This window comes from Phalangium opilio, unplaced genomic scaffold (genome assembly GCF_054372755.1).
Source record: "Phalangium opilio isolate 3A_F unplaced genomic scaffold, DU_Popi_V2 ptg000009l_1, whole genome shotgun sequence".
Lineage (NCBI taxonomy): Eukaryota > Metazoa > Arthropoda > Arachnida > Opiliones > Phalangiidae > Phalangium > Phalangium opilio.
The window spans coordinates 3,263,906-3,281,732 of NW_028324146.1; the positions used below are offsets into that span (position 1 = coordinate 3,263,906).

The following is a 17,827-nucleotide window of genomic DNA, read 5'->3' on the forward strand; positions in this document are numbered from 1 at the left end:
TTAATAATGTAAGCCACAATGACTTTCATTTTATATTGAGAAAAGGACTTCCTTTACTTAAATTTTGAGCAAAATATATGTTTAAAGTGATGGTTTGACATGAAGAATAAATAAGCTTTCCTGGCTTTCATAATAGAACAACATTTCCAACAGGTTGGCTAGATTTGTTTAAATATGTATATTCCCATTGCGCAGAATTCCGTTAGACCGAATCCCGCCAAAGTTTCTAATGAGTTTAGCCCAACCGCGGGTTTGATATTTACAATTCAAACGACGCTATTTGTCGAATTAAGAGACCTCAAAAGTCCTAGAGTTTTCAATACATTCGTACTGCCTTGATAATAAAAAACGACCTCGGGAAGTTTTTAACACCGTGTTTTCTAAATATATAATATAATAGTATACAGAAAAAGTGAAAATTGGACTCGGGTAAAGCATTAAACAAAAACACTTTCGTCCAAAAAAACGTTTTTTTTTTCAAATCCAGGTTAGGTTAGCAATATTTTATAAATCATTTAACATTGTTACGCCTTTTCCAAAATATTTATGTTTATATTCATTGACTTCTCAAATAATATGCCTACTCCAAAACGTTACTGTTCGGTTAGGTTCGGTTAGGTTAGTAGTATGTTACCCCACTTTTGATATGCAAATGAGGTAAAAATTATCAAAATTTGCATAATTCAGAAATCCCACTTTTAACTATGCAAAATTTGTCAGAAATTATCAAAATTTGCATAATTCAGAAATCCATACCTTAAACCATGCAAATTAGTCGAAAATGATCAAAATTTGCATAATTCAGAAATCCCACTTTTAACCATGCAAATTAACCGAAAATGATCCAAATTTGTATGATTGAGAAATCCGACCTTAAACATGCAAATGAATCGAAAATGATTCAAATTTGCATAATTCAGAATCACACCTGTCAATCAAATGCGAGTCACGTGTAGTGTGACGTAGGTACAATTTGTAAGATATATCCGCAACAGTGGTTGAAATTATATTAGTTCGGGACAAAACGTAAAGCTATAATGAACTGGGAAAAACTACGGCTCGAAACTTTTAAAGATTACCCCGTTAGTAATATAAATCCGTCAGAGTTTGCGAAACATGGTTTTTATTATTTAAAGAAGGGCGACGCCGTTAAATGTTTTTATTGCGATATAACATTACATAGTTGGAAAGCTAATGATAAAGTAAATGAGGAGCATCGAAAATATTCCCCGGAATGCCCAATTGTTAAAGGGTTTTCGACATGCAACATACCCATACATTGTTCTAACGACGAGTCAGGGAGAGATGTACCACCAACGGAGAAATACGTTTCAACTACAAGCAAACCCAAGACTGAAGAATATTGTAATAATAGATGTTGTACGCAGCGTGCTTTACAGGTTGTAAAAGAAAATGTCTGTTTAGGTGGGTTATTACTTATCCTTCCCATAACTGTACCTGTAGGAATTATTTGTGGAATTTTATCTATGAACCCAGCAGTAGCGCTTCTTGGTTTCTATCCTCTACTCTTACCGATTTTAGATCAGAATTTTTTTAAAACAGGATTGTGTCAATGGTGTAAAAAACAAATCAAAGGATGAAATAAATTTTTTAAAAAACAATGTTTATTTGTATTGATTACATCACGATTAAATTCTGCGATAATGATTCCAAAAATTTGGAAATAAATTTAAAAAGCGTCTTTCTATCCTCTCCAAGTCTTGATGATAATAATAATCAATAGCGTCTTTTGAAAATACTTTAAAAGTGGGGTCATACGCTAATCTCAAGTTTCTATCTTCCAAAATACTTGGAAGATATGGAGATCTTGTAATGAGACTAAATTTATTTTTAAATTTTTCGAAAGTGAAAGTTAATCCATTAAAGAATGATTATATTTATGCAATTCTTCAATAACTACGCTAATATATAATAACTTAAACAAATTAACAGTATAACTAACAGGTGTAATAATATATTTAATATGGGGGTTGTCATTGCATTGTCTGTTCTTTATAGTCAAACGAGTGTTAAATTCATACAAAAGTTTTATAATTGCAGTATTTAATACCGATTCAACACTCGCTTGATCGTGACACACATACCCTAAAACGTACGCTGCTCGATAACATTGATCAAATTCATTAGGGTTGTATTTATGTAAACTTCCTAGTTTACATGCCGTACTAAAAACGTAGCGTCCACAATCTCTGGTATCGATAGAGGTCCAATCTTTCCATCCATCATGTCGGTAGTAAGATATTTTAACGATGTTGTTAGCGCACAAGTTTTTAAACATTTCGCGACGTACAAGTTGATTAATGACACGCTTCGATATTAGATTGTTTCCTTCAAACTTTTTACGATTGTTCTCAATTTCGATCAAACATAATGTACCTAATCGAGGTATCGCGTTTGCACCTTCTGATTTAATACTAAAAGGTTTGCAACACACGTAACTCGAAAACCGATGATTTATATTTTTACGCGATTCAATACCATAAACGTTCTCTAAGTTCATTTTTTGAGAATTTTTATTTCACCAAATGGTGATGGTTCACTATCTCGTGAATTATAATTGACAGCGTTCTTTAAAAATAACTTCTTTCTGGGGTTAAATTCTGCGAAAATAATTCCAAAAACTTGGAAATGAATATAACATTTTTTGTTCTATTTTTTGCAACTCTAGGCGTGCATAATCAATAGCGTCTTTTGAAAATACTTTAAAAGTGGGGTCCGATTTTATCTCTCAAAATTCTTGGAATATTTTTAGATTTTGTAAAGAGATTAAATTTTATTTTCATTTTTTCGAAAGTGAAAGTTAAATCCATTAACGAATGATTAAAGTTATGCAATTCTTCAATAACTACGTTAATATATAATAACTTTATCACATTAACAGTATAACTAATACGGGGATCACCATTAATATAATAGTAGTAATCATCATTGTCATTTTTGTTCTTTATGATAAAACGAGTGTTAAATTCATACAAAAGTTTTATAATTGCTGTATTTAATACCGATTCAACACTCGCTTGATCGTGACACACATACCCTAAAACGTACGCTGCTTGACTCGAATGTTGACATTGGGCAAGTTCGTGAGGGTTGTATTTATGTAAACGTCCTAGTTTACACTCCGTAGTCAAGATGTAACGTCCGCAATCCCTGGTATCGATCGAGACTACATCTTTCCAATAATCATATCGGTTACGAGATACTTTAACAATGTTGTTGGTGCACAAGTTTTTTAACATTTCACTGTGTACAAGTTGAGCAATAGCATACTTCGATATTCGATTGTTTCCTTCAAACTTTTTACGATTGTCCTCAATTTCGATCAGGCATAACGTACCTAACCGAGGTATCGCGTTCGCAGCTTGTGAATTAATACAAAAAGCTTCGCCACACGCGTAACTCGAAAATCGATAATTTATATTGTTACTTGAACCAAAAACCATGTGATGCATGCATTCTCCAAACCCGGAATCCATTTTTTTGAATTTTTATTTCACTAAAAGGTAAATGATGGTTCACTATCTTGCAAATCCTTACCAATCCCACTCTTCACCTTCAAGTTCTAGGAAAGATGGATTGGCATTTTGAAAATCTTCGTAAGATTTATTGGTGGCATTCTTTGAAAAAATCACTTCAGACACGTTATCAAGTGTTTCTTCGTCACAAAATTCATCGTTTTTAAAAATACAGTATCGAGTCAAATAAAATTTCCTCTTAAATGTAGACAAATTATCTGATAAGGACGATAAAGAGTAATTGCCGAACCGTAAAGAATTGATTACAACTTTTATATATAATAGCTTCAAGAAATTTGTGGTGAAGCTGTTAGATGTTGCGTAATTCCTACGAAATGGGTTTTTATACGTCAGCGTAGAGTTGAATTCGTATAAAAGTTTAACAATAGCCGTGTTAAGCACTGCTTGAACAGCGTCGCTGTCGTGACAAACGTATCCCAGAACGTAGGCCGCCTCTTCCCGATGTTGACAACGCCAGTTTTGTTTTTTATAGTACTTGTGAATCCGACCTAATTTACATGTAGTAGTCGGTACGTGCTGACCACAATTTACCGTATCAATTGGTTTTAGAAATGTCCAAGCATATCTATAAGAATACCAAGATAGTTCTACAACAAAACACTCAAACTTGTTTTTCAAAATTTCTTCGCAAACGAGTTTTCTAATCACGGTATGGGTTATTTTATACTTTTGCGCAAATTTCTGACGATTGTCTTCAATTTCGATTAAACATAATGTACCCAACCGAGGTACAATAGTTTTGCAATCGTTATCGACTCTTAAAATGTTTCATAGGTTGAACGAACAAATTTCCTTCATTTGTGTTTACGGAAAGAGCAGAGATAGTAATTTGGTTCCTCTTCACTATCCCAATATGAACACTCTTTTTCTTGACGTTGGTTTTTGTAACAAAACTGATTACAGTTTATACAAAAAAAACTATTGTCCAAAATCGCGTAAGCGTTTTCAATATTGCTAATTAACACTTTACCGTACTGTTTGTATATAGCCCGTTTATATTTAACGCACTCGGTATTCACACAGTAATGAATATCACCACCAATAGATGAAAAACTAGCGATATCGTCTTTTTTACAAAAATGACAGATTAGATCTTGACCACTCTGTAAAGTAGTCTCTCCTCTTGTTTTCAATTCTGATAATTGCGATTCGTTCAAGTCTGTTAAAAGTAATAATATCTTATAAGAATCACGTACGTTGCGAGGGTCTCTTTTAAAATTATACACCCCATAATAGAGGTCTTTCTTTTCATATTAATATGCACCCTTCTTAAAAAACGACCTCGACAGGGAAAAAAATCGACGCTCATTTATATGGACCCTTCTTTAAAATCGTTAATACATAAAAAACCAACAGTTAAATATTTTTCAAAGAAAACCAGGGATGATCTCGACGCTCATTACAAATTCCTAACTAGACTTCTTAAGCTAACAACCTTGAAAATTTCTTATATAAACTGAACGGATTTCAAAGTTGCACATCATAACACAAAAAACTTTAAGTTTGAAAATATCTTCATAGATAAAGTCTAGATTACTACTAGAAAAATGTGTCCACCAAAATCTTTTGACTCAAACGCTGTTCAACCGGTTGAGGAATTGTAAGTTATTTTAGCTAGCAAGTTAAAATTATTTTTTAATACCGGATCTATTTTATATATAGCGCTCTACCCCAACTCTGGGATCTCGATGATGAATTGGAAGTAGAACCAATCATCATCCACGAGGAGCATGATATCACAGATGGGATGGAGGAGGAAATAAACGAATTAATCGCGAGTATTGATATGTTCGCCGAAGCGGACGACCCCGATGTGGTCTCTACCGAATCATCCTCGGATGATGAAACGTAAGGTTTTAAATAAGTTTGAGGAATTGTAAGATACCTAACAAGAAATTTTTAAAACAGCGAAAGCGAAGAACTTTACAACGCAATGATTCAAGAATACCCATCCATGCAAATTGATTTAAAGTAAAGCAAAATAAATTATTATCTAAAAATTAATAAACTAATACATGTTTTATACAGTCTTAAATATCCCTATCCTACATTGTGTTCTTGTTGTTTTTCCGCCGAATTTAATTCTCATGTCATTTTTCGTACTATTGAATCCCGCTATATTTTATACTTTTGCGCTACTCCTAATTGCCCTCTTTTCGGAACTATCATCTGCCTTACCTGGGATCAGTCTAATTTCTATCCCATTAACATTTTCCTAGACACCTATTTCCTTTCTAAATATAAATCATACCGACTTCCCCTATACGAAAAAGATCTACAAATTGACTTAAAGTAAGTTGGAAATGAGTCTTATTTTATATAAAAAACTAATTTTAACCTTATTTTATAGTTCTACCTACGATATTCCTACTCGCTGCCCTAATTGTTATTGCCGTACTCCAAACCACTACACTATCAGGGAAACTGTCTGCGTTCCGGAACGACGTACAACTGTCTACAAGCTCTACTTCTGTCCTATTCGAGACTGTCCTTTATACCAACATCTCATCTGCTTCTCCTATCATCAAAAATATTATCCTGTTCATATTTTAAATAATTCTCATTTCTGTTTTCTTATTGATCGTAGACGCTTACCTAAATTATTATCTCAAATTAATTCTCAATAAAAATATATATTATAACGAAACTTGTCTCTTATCTTTTTATATTAAGCTTAAACACTCTATAAGAATCCCCTCTTTAAACAACCGTAGTGCCAAACATTTCTTAAAAAAGTAGTTAACCTTGACAACGCCCAATAATAATTCTTTAAAATAGTAGATATCTCGGAGAAAACTTTATCATTTTCTTTTAACGCTTCATCCGAGAAAGTCTTTTAAAAAACATGGGTCTCGAAGATATTTCTCAGCCGCAGTTACAGGAGATGGACTTTGCGTAAGCTAAAAGTTTACTAGTTGTTTTTAAGCTTCTAGTTTCTTAAGAGTGTTTTTTTTATAGAACCCAAGTACCGTTAGAAATTACCGCAGCTTTACCGAGAGAAAGGGCATCTGCAGGGTAAGTGATATTTTTACCATTAAAAAGTATAGTTAAGTAAAAGTAGCTATGTATTTTAGAATCTTCGAAACTTATTCATACGCATTCATACCGTGTTGCGTTTGTAAACGAAGAGAGGTTTCTGAAATCGATAGAAATATTTCAAAGGCTTTCTATACACCTTTTTCATTTATTTTTCGCGCATGCGCAGTTCCATATTTGTATCATTCCACGTTTGTTCCCCATAGGGTTTAGCATAGATAGCGTAGATGATATGGATAATATGGATCAGAGAGATAATTTGGTTAAGTTAAATATAAAAAAATTAAAAGTTTTATGCGCTAATATGGGAATTAAATTCAAATCAAAATGGAAAAAAAGTCAGTATATCGAGGAAATAGAGAAACGGTTACAAGAAGAGGAAGCGAGCTTAAGCCTTGGTAAGCTTCCAAAAGGAGATGATCGGCATGATCCTGAAAAAAACACCCTCCTTGATGAAAATGAAAACACAAACGTTGATGTTTTCAATGATTGTGAAAAGTGTAAAGATGGAGAATGTTTATGCAAAAGAAAAGCGTCAACTCCAATAAGTAAGACTTCGAAAAGGCAGAAAGCGGCGCTCCTGCTAGGCTCAGGGATCCATAAATATTTTCAAGGTACTGTATAATAGTTTCAAACATACGCTTTTTTGCTCAAAGTTAAGGGAAATTATGATGAGATATACTTTATTATTTAATAATGTCTAGAGTTATGTGGGATGGACGCTCCCCAGCCAGATGAGATTTCAAATTGGACTAAGGATCCCCATCCTTCTGTGATACCCTACATCACTTCCGTTGAAGTCTATAATTATCTTGTGCAACAAAAGTCAATCATAGACAAGAATTCTAACAAACATTTCAAAGGATTTGAGAAATCGGTGGCTCACCATGATGCCAAAGACATTGTTGGAGGGCTGGAAACGAGCCTTGTGAGTTTTAATTTGATATGTATAAGATTTTAACTAAAGGATAATTTCAAACAGATCTATGATCAATTCTTGTATATTAAATCGAGATGTTATCCGTCCATGAAACCGGAAAGCTACAGAGTAGTAGCAGTTGTAGACTCTTTGGATAGGACAATTTGTGGTGGTGCTTGTGAATGCACAATTGGGTAAAATTTTATTTTTTATTGTAATTTTTTATAGTTTGCTTCACTAATACAGTTTTTATGTTTTATATATTCAAGGCTTTCAGGAGCATGCAGTCACGTAGGCGCTTTGCTCTTATACGTTGAAACCTACGCCAAGATGGGAGATGACGAATTTCAGGTTTCATGCACTTCAAAACCTTGCGCTTGGAATGCACCAAAATCTCGGAAAGTTGTCAGCAAAATGTTGACTGAAATAAGCTTCAACAAGCCTCGTTTATACACAGAAAAATGTAAAGCACCAAAAGGTTTTGATACCATGGTATATTCAAAATTTGATCCGAGACACCAAGAAGACCGAATAAGAGACCCTGATCGATTAAAAAAAGCTATTTTAAACCTTAAAATTATTTACCCAAAAACGGGGGCTTCCCATTTTTGGGATCTTGAGGGAGATTCTGAAATGAATATCGAGGATGTTGAAAAAGACTGCTTAGTTCAAGAGTATGAACTTGATGGAAATCAATCATGTATTCTGCAAAAATGTATTTATAAACCTGGTAAGTTATTGTTGAAGTACAATTTTCAAGTATCTTAACAAAACAAGGTTTTTTTCCAGCAATGATATACCGCGATGTCGATGAAAGTTTGCGACAACAATTTGTTGCTAGTCAAGTAATTAGCCAGGAAATTGTAGACTTAATTGAGGCCAAAACCAAAGAACAGTCTGCCAATGACCTGTGGAAAGAGATGAGACGAGGGAGGATAACAAGTTCACTATTTGGACGAATTTTGGCTTGCAAAGAAAAACAATTCCCAACGTCGCTTGTTGACACAATTTTAAACCCATCGAAACTTGATAGGTATTTCCATTAAAAAAGGGGAAATAGAAGAAATTGGGGTTAAAACGTCTTTTTAGATATGCCAGATTACCTCGTGCAATGTTGCGTGGACAGAAATTGGAACCGATTGCCCGTCAAGCATATGAAAAAATGTTTAACGTTACTGTCGAAGCTAGTGGTTTTTCCCTCATGGCAGAACATTCATTCATTGGCGCAAGTGGTGATGGCTTAATAACAGATTTAACTGAAACTACTAAGGGCATTTTAGAAATAAAATGTCCATGCTCCGTAAGAGGTACGGATATCACAAAAATGAAAATATCAACGATAGTAGATAGTTTCCCCTCATTCTGCCTAAAGAAGGTTAATGGAGCAATAATATTAGATAGAAAATCTCCCTATTACGCTCAAGTTCAAGGCGAAATGGCCGTTAAAAAGTTGAACTGGGCAGACTTCGTTGTCTATAATGAAGCACCAGAAGGGGGACTTTACAGAGAAAGAATTTTATTTGACCAAACATTTTGGCAAACAAAATTACTACCCAAGTGTAGGCATTTTTTTACTAAATATATCACTCCATTTTTAATCAGCGAATTAGAATGATGATAAAAATGGAACTCTTTTCATTGATGTCCTTATGTAGTACCTGATATTTATTTTATTTGTTCCAAGTAGTTAAAAAATTTTAATTTTAAATGATTTTGTAAGTTATAAAATTAAAGTAAAAAAACTGTTTAAGCTAAGAAATTTTTTATCTTACAATAATCTAGGCTTTATCTTCACTAAGCCTGTGGCTTATTTACAGGTGGTATAGTTTAATTGATTAAATTAATGGCTCATAAATATTTGTCAAATACGAACAAACTGCAAATATGTCATTTGTTAATTTGGCCAAAGTGATAGGCATAGATCCGTCAAAAATATGAAATTTTTTAATCCTAGCTATAGCGCGTTCCACGTGTATTCTGAGTTCAGCTATTCGTCGCGTTTCGATAATTTCTTTCTCAGAAAATTGTGGACGAGCTTTAAGAAAAGGTGGTAGATTTAAACCACACTTCTTTTCCTTAAGGAGGTCCTCTATCAAAAAACCCTTATCAGCCATAACATTATCACCCTCATCTAACAATAATATGAGATTTGAATCTCTTGTTATTACTTTATCAGATACTCGACCACCCCAGGCATCAGAAACAAAAGATACTACACCTCCAGGAGTTATTCCAACTAAAAATTTAAGGGTGTTATGGCTTTTATAACTAGAAAAAGTAGCATTTTGTGTTTCAAGTGATTTTGGGCGTTCTATGAAAATTTCTGTACAATCTATTATGATTCTTGTATTCGGGTATTTCATGAAGCATTGGGGCATATACTTGTCAACCAAAGCCCTGGTTGGGAAAGGGAATAATTCCTCTAGCTCCAACTTCATTAGTTTTATCCAGGTAGCAAATATTCGCGAGAACGTTGTGATAGATATTTCAAACCTATCAGCGATATCTTGATGGAAAAGTCCTACTTTCAGCCTCATCATCACCGCGAGAAATTCATCCAAAAGTGAAAGTTTATGGGTCCTATTAGTAGCATTTTTTTCCCTAACACCCCAATAATTCATTCTCCTAGCTTTCGGCTCTAAAAACCTGAACAAAAATGGCATTGTAAGGTTTATTTCTACATTGTAGGATAACTATTAAAAAGAAAGTAACTCACGAAAAAAGCCACATGAAAAGGGGAAAAGTTGGTAAACCCGTGTAGAAGTTTGTCATAGCATCATTGTCCTTGATTTTTTCGACTCCCCAGGACTTCTTTTTAATTTCCTCATTCAGCTTTTTGATCTCTTCCCGTAATGTTCTGTTTTCAACTTCTAGATCAACATATCTTGTCTGAGTTCCTTTGCTACAATGAGCCTTAGAATGAGAAACATCTTGTGTAGATGACACATCTTGTGTAGATGACTCATCTTGCGTAGATGACACATCTTGCGTAGATGACTCATCTTGCGTAGAAGAATCTGAACGAGAAATAACGTTTTTCATTAAGTCATTTCCTATGATTACTTTCATTTTTAATTATACCTCCAATTCCATCACTCATGTTTATAGTATGATCCACATCTAATATACTACTACAACTCGTAGAAGCAATAGTGCATCGAACTTGCTCAACAGAATTATCGTCAACGTTAATTGTTTCTTCGAGGCTTATATCTCTACTAGCATAGTCATGAAATTGTAGCGAAAGCTTCAGTCGCTGCTTTTCTGTCAATCGGCTTTTAAAACATTTGTAGGTTTCTTCCTATAAATTCATTATAAATTTAGTTTCCCGCTTGACAAAGGCTTAGTGAATTACACTTCCACCGTGACTATGGTCTATTATGTTTACAAATCTGCAAATAATTTGGTAACATACCGATTTTTTACTTCTTTCTTTACACCTGCTAGCCCTTTCTTTGATTAATTTTAGTTTAGAATCGGATATGATTCTGCCTGGTCGTAAATTCAAGGACGGTACCCAGTCAGGTTCACTTGGCTCCCACCCTGGATAACCAGAGACAAAATGTACGCTACATACGCGCGAACTTGGCAAAGGTTTCCAATTTTTACGATTAATTATTTTTGCCCAAAGATTATATCTTTTGATGGGGAAACGATGGAATTTAATTCCTGGAGTTCCAAATTTACTACGACAACCGACGAAACTACAACAAACCATGATTAAATTAACCTTTTAATGGTTTAAAGTAACGACGAACAATATCCTATAGGAAAAAGCTGGTGCCATTTCAAAACGTACCGTCGAATGATACAAATATGATAAGGCGCATGCGCATATTTCCCCCCCTTTCCCCCCCTTTTTTTAGTGAAAAAGGAGTATTGTAGAACTCTATCCTGTCCCCGATATAATAAGATAGTGGGTATTTGCATCACCGCTTTTATGTTTAATATTCATTACCCCTGTCGCGGCCATCCCGATGATTTTAATACAGGATTTATGGAAATGTTTGATTATCCTTTAAATGTTTAACTCTTTTTCTAAAAAATATTAACTTTTCCTAAATATATACCATAAATATACCTAGCGCGCGGGGACGCCGTGTGTCACCCCCCTCCCCCTCGTCGCAATATCATATTGTATCCTATACTGTATTTGCTATTAATGGAATTGTTGACGCTTACTATTGTACTAATGTTAATTGTGTTTATTATTTAAAATTATTTTGCTATTGTACACACTCCATTTGTTTTATTCCTTGTCGCGGGTATTACGGCGATTGGAGTACGCGATTTGCCCAAGAATTGGGCTTACCACTACTTTTATAATGTTTAATTATATTTTTACCATTTTTTCAAAAAACATATATTTTTATTATTGTAATTTACAAGTGATTAAAAAAGATTTTTTAAAATTCCATTAAACAGTACGAAATCATTTGATGAATGCTTAAAACACATTGAATATTTTGAGGATTTCGTAAATTATTTTCGAATGATTTTAACAGATCGGTTAAATTTAAGGTGCTGCAAAATGCGTGTAAGGTAGATTTACTCTCGCGATTAACATCCAATAATTTTTTTTTTCAAAATCACTCAAAAGAATTCGAAAGGCGAGTAACATATTTTTTAAGAAAATTCTTTGATTAATAATAAAGTTAATATGGGTAGTAATAAACTCGTTTACGGGGTCTTGCATAATAAGCGCAAATACTTCGGGTGTTATTGTCACTGGAACGCTTTCGTCATAGGTAAACGCAAGACCGTAACTCGTAATAGAAATATAGATGTTCTTACAACAATCGAATTTAATAGATGATTTCAGCATACAGGCCGCGAATTCAGATTTATGTTAGTTCATAGTTGCCATATTTTATACGGTATTAAAATAACGTTTTCACTTTCTACTATAACTGTTGGTTCTACGTCTCTTCCCCGCGGACAAACAGTTACCGTTACACCGCTTTTTGTTAGGTGTAAGTTTAAATCGCGTAACATAGCCATATTTTTATAAAAAAGTATTACTCACAGCACATCACGGGTATTTTTAGGAACGAGCACTACAGCTTAAAACATTTACTTTCGATTGACTTTCCTAACAAAACTTGGGGTCTTTTTATACCAAAATATCTCCACTTAAAAATTCTATATTACCCTTAAGCGATAGACATTCTTATACCTAATAATTACTGGAAACGAGAAACCTTGGGAGAATTCACGCGTGACTTTAAAAGTATAATTAACTACGAGAGAGAAGATTTTTTTTGACCCTTTTCCAAAAATATCATCATTTTTAAGATTGGAGCACCTTTTCCCCGAAAAAGCCCTGTTTAAATTCTCCACTTTTTCGTTTTTTATAAACCATTAAATGGTAGAAAAAATACTTCTCGGTAATTACAACCAGGTGGATCCTATAAGAAAGCAATTATTTTTTGATACAGTATATTTCAAAAAATATATTTTACAACCTAGAGGTATCATTAAGTATAATTAACGACGAGAATTCTCGGTAATTACTTTAAAAATATATTTTATAACCTAGGGGGATTCAGGTGTTCGAAATTGCAATCGTATACCTACTATCATTAAAAAGTATACCTGCAGCTTATGCCAGATAAAAAAGCAATTATTTTTTGATACAGTGTAATTCAAAAAAATATATTTTACAACCTAGGGGTATCATTAAGTATAATTAACGACGAGAATTCTCGGTAAATTACTTTTCAAATCTATATTATAACCTAGGGTGTGTTCGAAATTCCAACCGTATATCTTATCTACTATCATTAAAAAGTATACCCGCAGGTTGCGACAAAGCAATTAATTTTGATATACTGTAATACAAAAAAAATATATTTTACAACCTAGAGGTATCATTAAGTGTAATTAACGACGAGAATTCAAAAAATATATTTTGAGGTATCCAGGTGGAAAATGAGAATTCTAACTTTCAAAAAATATATTTCATAACCTAGAGGTTATCATCATCATTATCTACGAGAATTTTATCGTAATTATTCCGGGAAAAATATTTTATCCATATAATTAGGCCGTGTGTCACCCCCCTCCCCCGGGGGCGGCGGGGACGGTGTATATAAGGTCTCGGGATTTTCGGATATTTTATTCGTTCTTCACTCGACGTTCGTTATGGCATCTTCTTCTTCACTCGGTAAGCGAAAACTTAATATCTCTGATGATGAGGAGGAAATAGATAATTTAGAACAAATTAAAAACGTTAAAGAGGAAACTACTATCGAAAAAAGTGGAATTCTCCCTAGATACGATATTAAGCGAGGTTTAGCTAGTTACGTTACTTCTTTACCAGCAACGCGTGACGATTTTTATTTCGATATTCAAATTTACAAGTACGAGGATATAAAAGATAGAGATAACAAAGATATTTGGCAATGCGATGGAAGAAGATTGAGATTTCTCGCGTCTAAAGATAGCGTCGAATGTAAACAAATTCGATCTATCGTGCACAAGATCGCCAAGCATATGATCGATAATCCCGACAAGATCACAAAAAATTATTCGTTTTTTAACGAAAACGAATAATTAATCAACAATATGGAATCCCAATATCTATTACTCGTATATCTATTAACGTATTTATATATACTATATACCCAACATATCAATTACTATCAATATTTTAGCATGGCTGCCAGATTCCTGGAGTTTCTACTCCTTGGATGTGGCAGAGTGTTATGCCTCCATGCTACATACTCCTCCACTTTACTTGCTGCGATATTTTTTGTAAGGAGAGTCAGTTACTATTGGCCTCTGGACGAGAGCAGTTCTCTCCCTTTTTGTTTTAACCTCTCCAAAGACGGAGTATTTGTATAAACTTGATAGTTGCGGGATCTTTATCCCTTAGTTATTTTTGAGTGACTTCAATAAAGTTAGAAGGAAATCTTCTATTTTTGGATTATTAAAGTAAGTTGTCTTCATTCTTTTTTATGGCCCTCGGGAGATTCTCCCATGGTTAAATTATCCTACGGAGGGTTACAATATTTAATATAAAAGAAGACAATATTTACCTGGACGATGGGATGGATATGAGACTCGAAGTTAATAGATTATCTACGTTCAAGATATGGTCTGTCGAAGGTATTAGCATGGATGACATTGCAGCAAGCGGTTTTTATTGCATTAGTCCTAAATGCGTTCGTGGTTTTAATGCCTTACCGCCTTGACTGGATGGAGAGCCGACAATCATCCATTGGCTGTTCATTGGCTTGAACAACCGTTATGCAGATTTCTTCGTGGGTCAGGAACCAAGTGTGAAAACGTCCCTATCATTGGTCGTAATTATTTCGAGGAAATTGAAAGGAACTTCTCGGGACCGGAAAATCATCGCACCAGAGGACAACTATCACCTCAAGCTCACATGTTACAACACAGACTCGAAAACATTTTGAAAAAATAATATAAAACTCTAAACAGTTTGATAAATTTACTCATTTTAAGATGAGTAGTTCGAGCGATTCCGAAAATGAAGAACCGCTAAATTTAAGTGTTAAAGCTAATCCTAAACAATTTTATACTTGCGAAAAAATATTAGATGAAAAATCTCGAAAATACAAATGTAATCAAGTAGAATGTAAAATTAAATTTAAAAATTTAGAACGTATTAAATTAACCGAAGTAAACGAAACGTTTGTTAGTATAATTAATTCCATACTCTTTGAATTATTACGCAATCATCAAGGATATAATAGAGTTAGATTTTGTATTCGTTCGGATTAGTTGGATAGTTCGAAAAATTTAAGGTTTATGAATATTAATGAATTGACGGCTGAAAGAGTAATAGGAGCTATAAGTCAAGTTGCCCAATCAAATCGAAATTTCCATTTACAAAGCTCTTTAATTTTTGACGTAATTTTTTTACATTGCGACGTACCCGTTGGACGTCGATCAATATCATTAAAAAATAGAAATATAGTAATTTTAGATACGTTTATAAAAACGAGCCCAAATTATATTTACATTGACAATACCGATAACTTATGTTTTGGAAGAGCTTTGGTGTTAGGAATTTATTTGGCTGATAAGAGATTCGAAAAGAATACGAACGAACGAGTCACTTAATTATTTTAGAAAGATAAAAAAATGTAATCACCCGCTCCAAAAAGAAAAAGCGGAGCAATTATATAAAAACGCTAATATTTCTCCGGATACCGTTAATTTATTAGATATTCAAAATTTTCAAACTTACTTAAACGAATATCAAATTATTATATTCAGAGCTGATAATTCAGAAAAATATTTTGTCAGACCTTTCAAGGAAAAACAATTTTTTTTATTGTTAGTTAATGATCACGTGCATGTAGTTAAGGAATTGCATACAGTGTTTGGCGGTAAATCGTATTGTTCTAAATGTTTATAAGTATTTCACGGATATAATCAAAAGAATAATCACTTTTGCGAACCTCGAGTTAAATGTAGTAGATGTAGAACTTTAAATGTATTCCACGAAGATAAACTAATTAAACCTGTTAAATGTCGAAAATGCCATAGTTATTTTAAAGGAGAAGAATGTTTGAATTTTCATATATCTAACGGAACGTGCGATAACTTTAAAAGGTGTTTAAAATGCGAACTAGAACTGAAAGAAAAACACTCTTGCTCGAAACCTTGTAAAAACTGTTTACGCGTAACCGTTGTTACGTTATGCCTCTTTCGAAAACATAAGAAAATACCAGATATTATTATTTTGATACCGAATCAATCGTCAAAAGAAAATACCAGATATTGTTATTTTGATACCGAATCAATCGTCAAAAATAAAGAACACGTTCCTGTCTTACTTGTTAGTGCTATGCAAGAAAATGAAGGGAACAATTACGAGTACGAGATATTTCGGGGGTTCGACTGCGTCGATAAATTTCTAAATTATTTATTCGGGACGAAAGAAATGGTTTTCCAACACGCGACAAAACGGTTTAAAGCAATTAAACCGGTTTTTGAAAATATTACGTTGCTAGCCCATAACAGTAAAGGTTTCGATTCGTTCTTTATTCTTCGTGGGTTATTAAAATTGAACATCGTACCGGATATTGTGTTTGACGGAAGCAAAATGTTGACAATTTTTTGGAAAAATCAAAAAATGAAAATTATTGACTCCTTCAATTTCGTCTCGCAACCATTAAGATCGTTCCCCGCGACGTTTCCTTTGGGTGAAAATAGAAAAGAATTTTTCCCTTACATATTCCACACCGGAAATACTTTGGATTATGTCGGTCCACTACCGCCGAAAGAGTATTTTCAACCTGAACATATGAAAGAAAAAGATTATAAAGATTTTCTCGAATGGTACACGACGAAATCGAGACAATCGGTCTATAATTTACGCGAAAAACTGGAATATTATACTATCATGGATGTTAAGGTTTTACAACAGGGTATGGATAAATTTAGACAATTGTTCGAGAAGGAAACTGGTTTCGATGTTTTAAATATGAACGCTTTAACCATAGCGGGGGCAGGCACGAATATTTTCCTTCATAAATACTTGGAAGAATTTACGCTCGGAGTAGTACCGTGTAACAGGTACAGGAATAACTACAATCAAAGCAAATCTGCTTTAAAATGGTTGGCGTGGGAAGAAAATGAACGCGGAATAAAAAATTAATCGGTTCTCTCGTTGGAAGGTGAAAAGAAGATTGGACGATACCCGGTAGATGGTTATCGTTCCTTCCTTACGACGATGAATTCTAACGAATTTTGACGGACCTATTATCTTAAAATTTCATGTGGTAAGGATTCCTGTTGAGCTGCTCCCAAAGGGGTGCGGTCCTTTGATATCTTTTCTCGCGACTCCCGAGGAATTATCAGGATCGTGAACAATGACAATTTATGTCTTGCTCGCGTTCTAGTCTTAGCTATAGCTCACGAACAACATAAGAAAAATCCGACTAATATCGCGTTTAAAAACAAGTTAAAGTCGATTTCTTACACGCGAGCGGATCGAGGTGATACGGCTTCTCAACGAGATGCCGCTTTAGAGCTTTGCCGTAAAGCTAAAGTGAATCCTAAAGACTGCGACAAAATAGAATATGTGCAAAACATTTAAGGCCGAATTAGCGCAATATAGTATATTAATATATATTTTTAAAAATAATTCGCCCGAATTGATTTTGGGGGAGATCGACATTGGTGACAATAGACCTCGTTTGGTATTAATTAACCAAAACAGACATTACAAAGTCGTCACATCCTTAAGACCCTTATTTGGAAGGGACCATTCTGCGAAAATTTTCTGGTAGGATTTAGAAACAAGCGAGATCATGGTTGTAACCTTTATTGTTCAAAT

The 17,827-nt window shown here is 33.9% G+C and overlaps 4 protein-coding genes and 1 long non-coding RNA gene across 6 annotated transcripts; 4 read left to right on the top strand and 1 right to left on the bottom strand.

Moving 5' to 3' along the window:
* Positions 1-5,018: 5,018 nt before the first annotated feature.
* On the top strand, positions 5,019-6,204 carry LOC149713197 (uncharacterized). Its single transcript, XM_089847055.1, has 5 exons — positions 5,019-5,157; positions 5,220-5,405; positions 5,466-5,528; positions 5,586-5,849; positions 5,908-6,204. Exons 1-5 carry the CDS (start codon positions 5,105-5,107, stop codon positions 6,182-6,184), a joined length of 843 nt encoding a protein of 280 aa, XP_089703181.1. The 5' UTR covers positions 5,019-5,104; the 3' UTR covers positions 6,185-6,204.
* Positions 6,205-6,315: 111 nt separating this feature from the next.
* Positions 6,316-6,806, top strand: LOC149713198 (uncharacterized). Its single transcript, XR_016371702.1, has 3 exons — positions 6,316-6,452; positions 6,516-6,572; positions 6,632-6,806. It is a non-coding gene; the product is annotated as an uncharacterized LOC149713198 (long non-coding RNA).
* On the top strand, positions 6,719-9,271 carry LOC149713199 (uncharacterized). Its single transcript, XM_089847036.1, has 6 exons — positions 6,719-7,207; positions 7,298-7,521; positions 7,576-7,706; positions 7,782-8,242; positions 8,302-8,545; positions 8,602-9,271. The coding sequence occupies exons 1-6, from the start codon at positions 6,826-6,828 to the stop codon at positions 9,125-9,127; spliced, it is 1,968 nt and encodes a 655-aa protein (XP_089703162.1). The 5' UTR covers positions 6,719-6,825; the 3' UTR covers positions 9,128-9,271.
* LOC149713200 (uncharacterized) lies at positions 9,157-11,323 on the bottom strand. 2 transcript variants are annotated; one of them, XM_089847049.1, is made up of 5 exons: positions 11,122-11,323; positions 10,928-11,055; positions 10,594-10,813; positions 10,229-10,529; positions 9,157-10,158 (listed from the first exon to the last, which is right to left on the bottom strand). In XM_089847049.1, exons 1-5 carry the CDS (start codon positions 11,228-11,230, stop codon positions 9,348-9,350), a joined length of 1,569 nt encoding a protein of 522 aa, XP_089703175.1. In that variant the 5' UTR covers positions 11,231-11,323; the 3' UTR covers positions 9,157-9,347. The 2 variants fall into 2 exon arrangements, with proteins under 2 accessions (XP_089703175.1, XP_089703169.1); XM_089847043.1 differs by having other exon boundaries at positions 10,928-11,323.
* Positions 11,324-11,395: 72 nt separating this feature from the next.
* Positions 11,396-14,472, top strand: LOC149713201 (uncharacterized). The gene is made up of 2 exons (XM_089847065.1): positions 11,396-11,608; positions 13,559-14,472. The coding sequence occupies exon 2, from the start codon at positions 13,657-13,659 to the stop codon at positions 14,065-14,067; it is 411 nt and encodes a 136-aa protein (XP_089703191.1). The 5' UTR covers positions 11,396-11,608; positions 13,559-13,656; the 3' UTR covers positions 14,068-14,472.
* The last annotated feature ends 3,355 nt before the right edge of the window (positions 14,473-17,827 follow it).

Bases quoted from the DNA above. Each gene is read 5' to 3' on its own strand.
- LOC149713197 (XM_089847055.1), top strand. From the start codon at position 5,105: ATGTGTCCACCAAAATCTTTTGACTCAAACGCTGTTCAACCGGTTGAG. The intron at 5,158-5,219 runs GTAAGTTATTTT...TTTTATATATAG, and splicing joins GTTCAACCGGTTGAGGAATT to CGCTCTACCCCAACTCTGGG. The intron at 5,529-5,585 runs GTAAAGCAAAAT...TGTTTTATACAG, and splicing joins TCCATGCAAATTGATTTAAA to TCTTAAATATCCCTATCCTA.
- LOC149713200 (XM_089847043.1), bottom strand. From the start codon at position 11,230: ATGGTTTGTTGTAGTTTCGTCGGTTGTCGTAGTAAATTTGGAACTCCA. The intron at 10,530-10,593 runs GTATAATTAAAA...TTTCTCGTTCAG, and splicing joins CATGAGTGATGGAATTGGAG to ATTCTTCTACGCAAGATGAG. The intron at 10,159-10,228 runs GTGAGTTACTTT...ATTTTTGTTCAG, and splicing joins CTTTTCATGTGGCTTTTTTC to GTTTTTAGAGCCGAAAGCTA.
- LOC149713201 (XM_089847065.1), top strand. From the start codon at position 13,657: ATGGCATCTTCTTCTTCACTCGGTAAGCGAAAACTTAATATCTCTGAT.
- LOC149713199 (XM_089847036.1), top strand. From the start codon at position 6,826: ATGGATAATATGGATCAGAGAGATAATTTGGTTAAGTTAAATATAAAA. The intron at 7,522-7,575 runs GTGAGTTTTAAT...AATTTCAAACAG, and splicing joins GAGGGCTGGAAACGAGCCTT to ATCTATGATCAATTCTTGTA. The intron at 8,546-8,601 runs GTATTTCCATTA...ACGTCTTTTTAG, and splicing joins AACCCATCGAAACTTGATAG to ATATGCCAGATTACCTCGTG.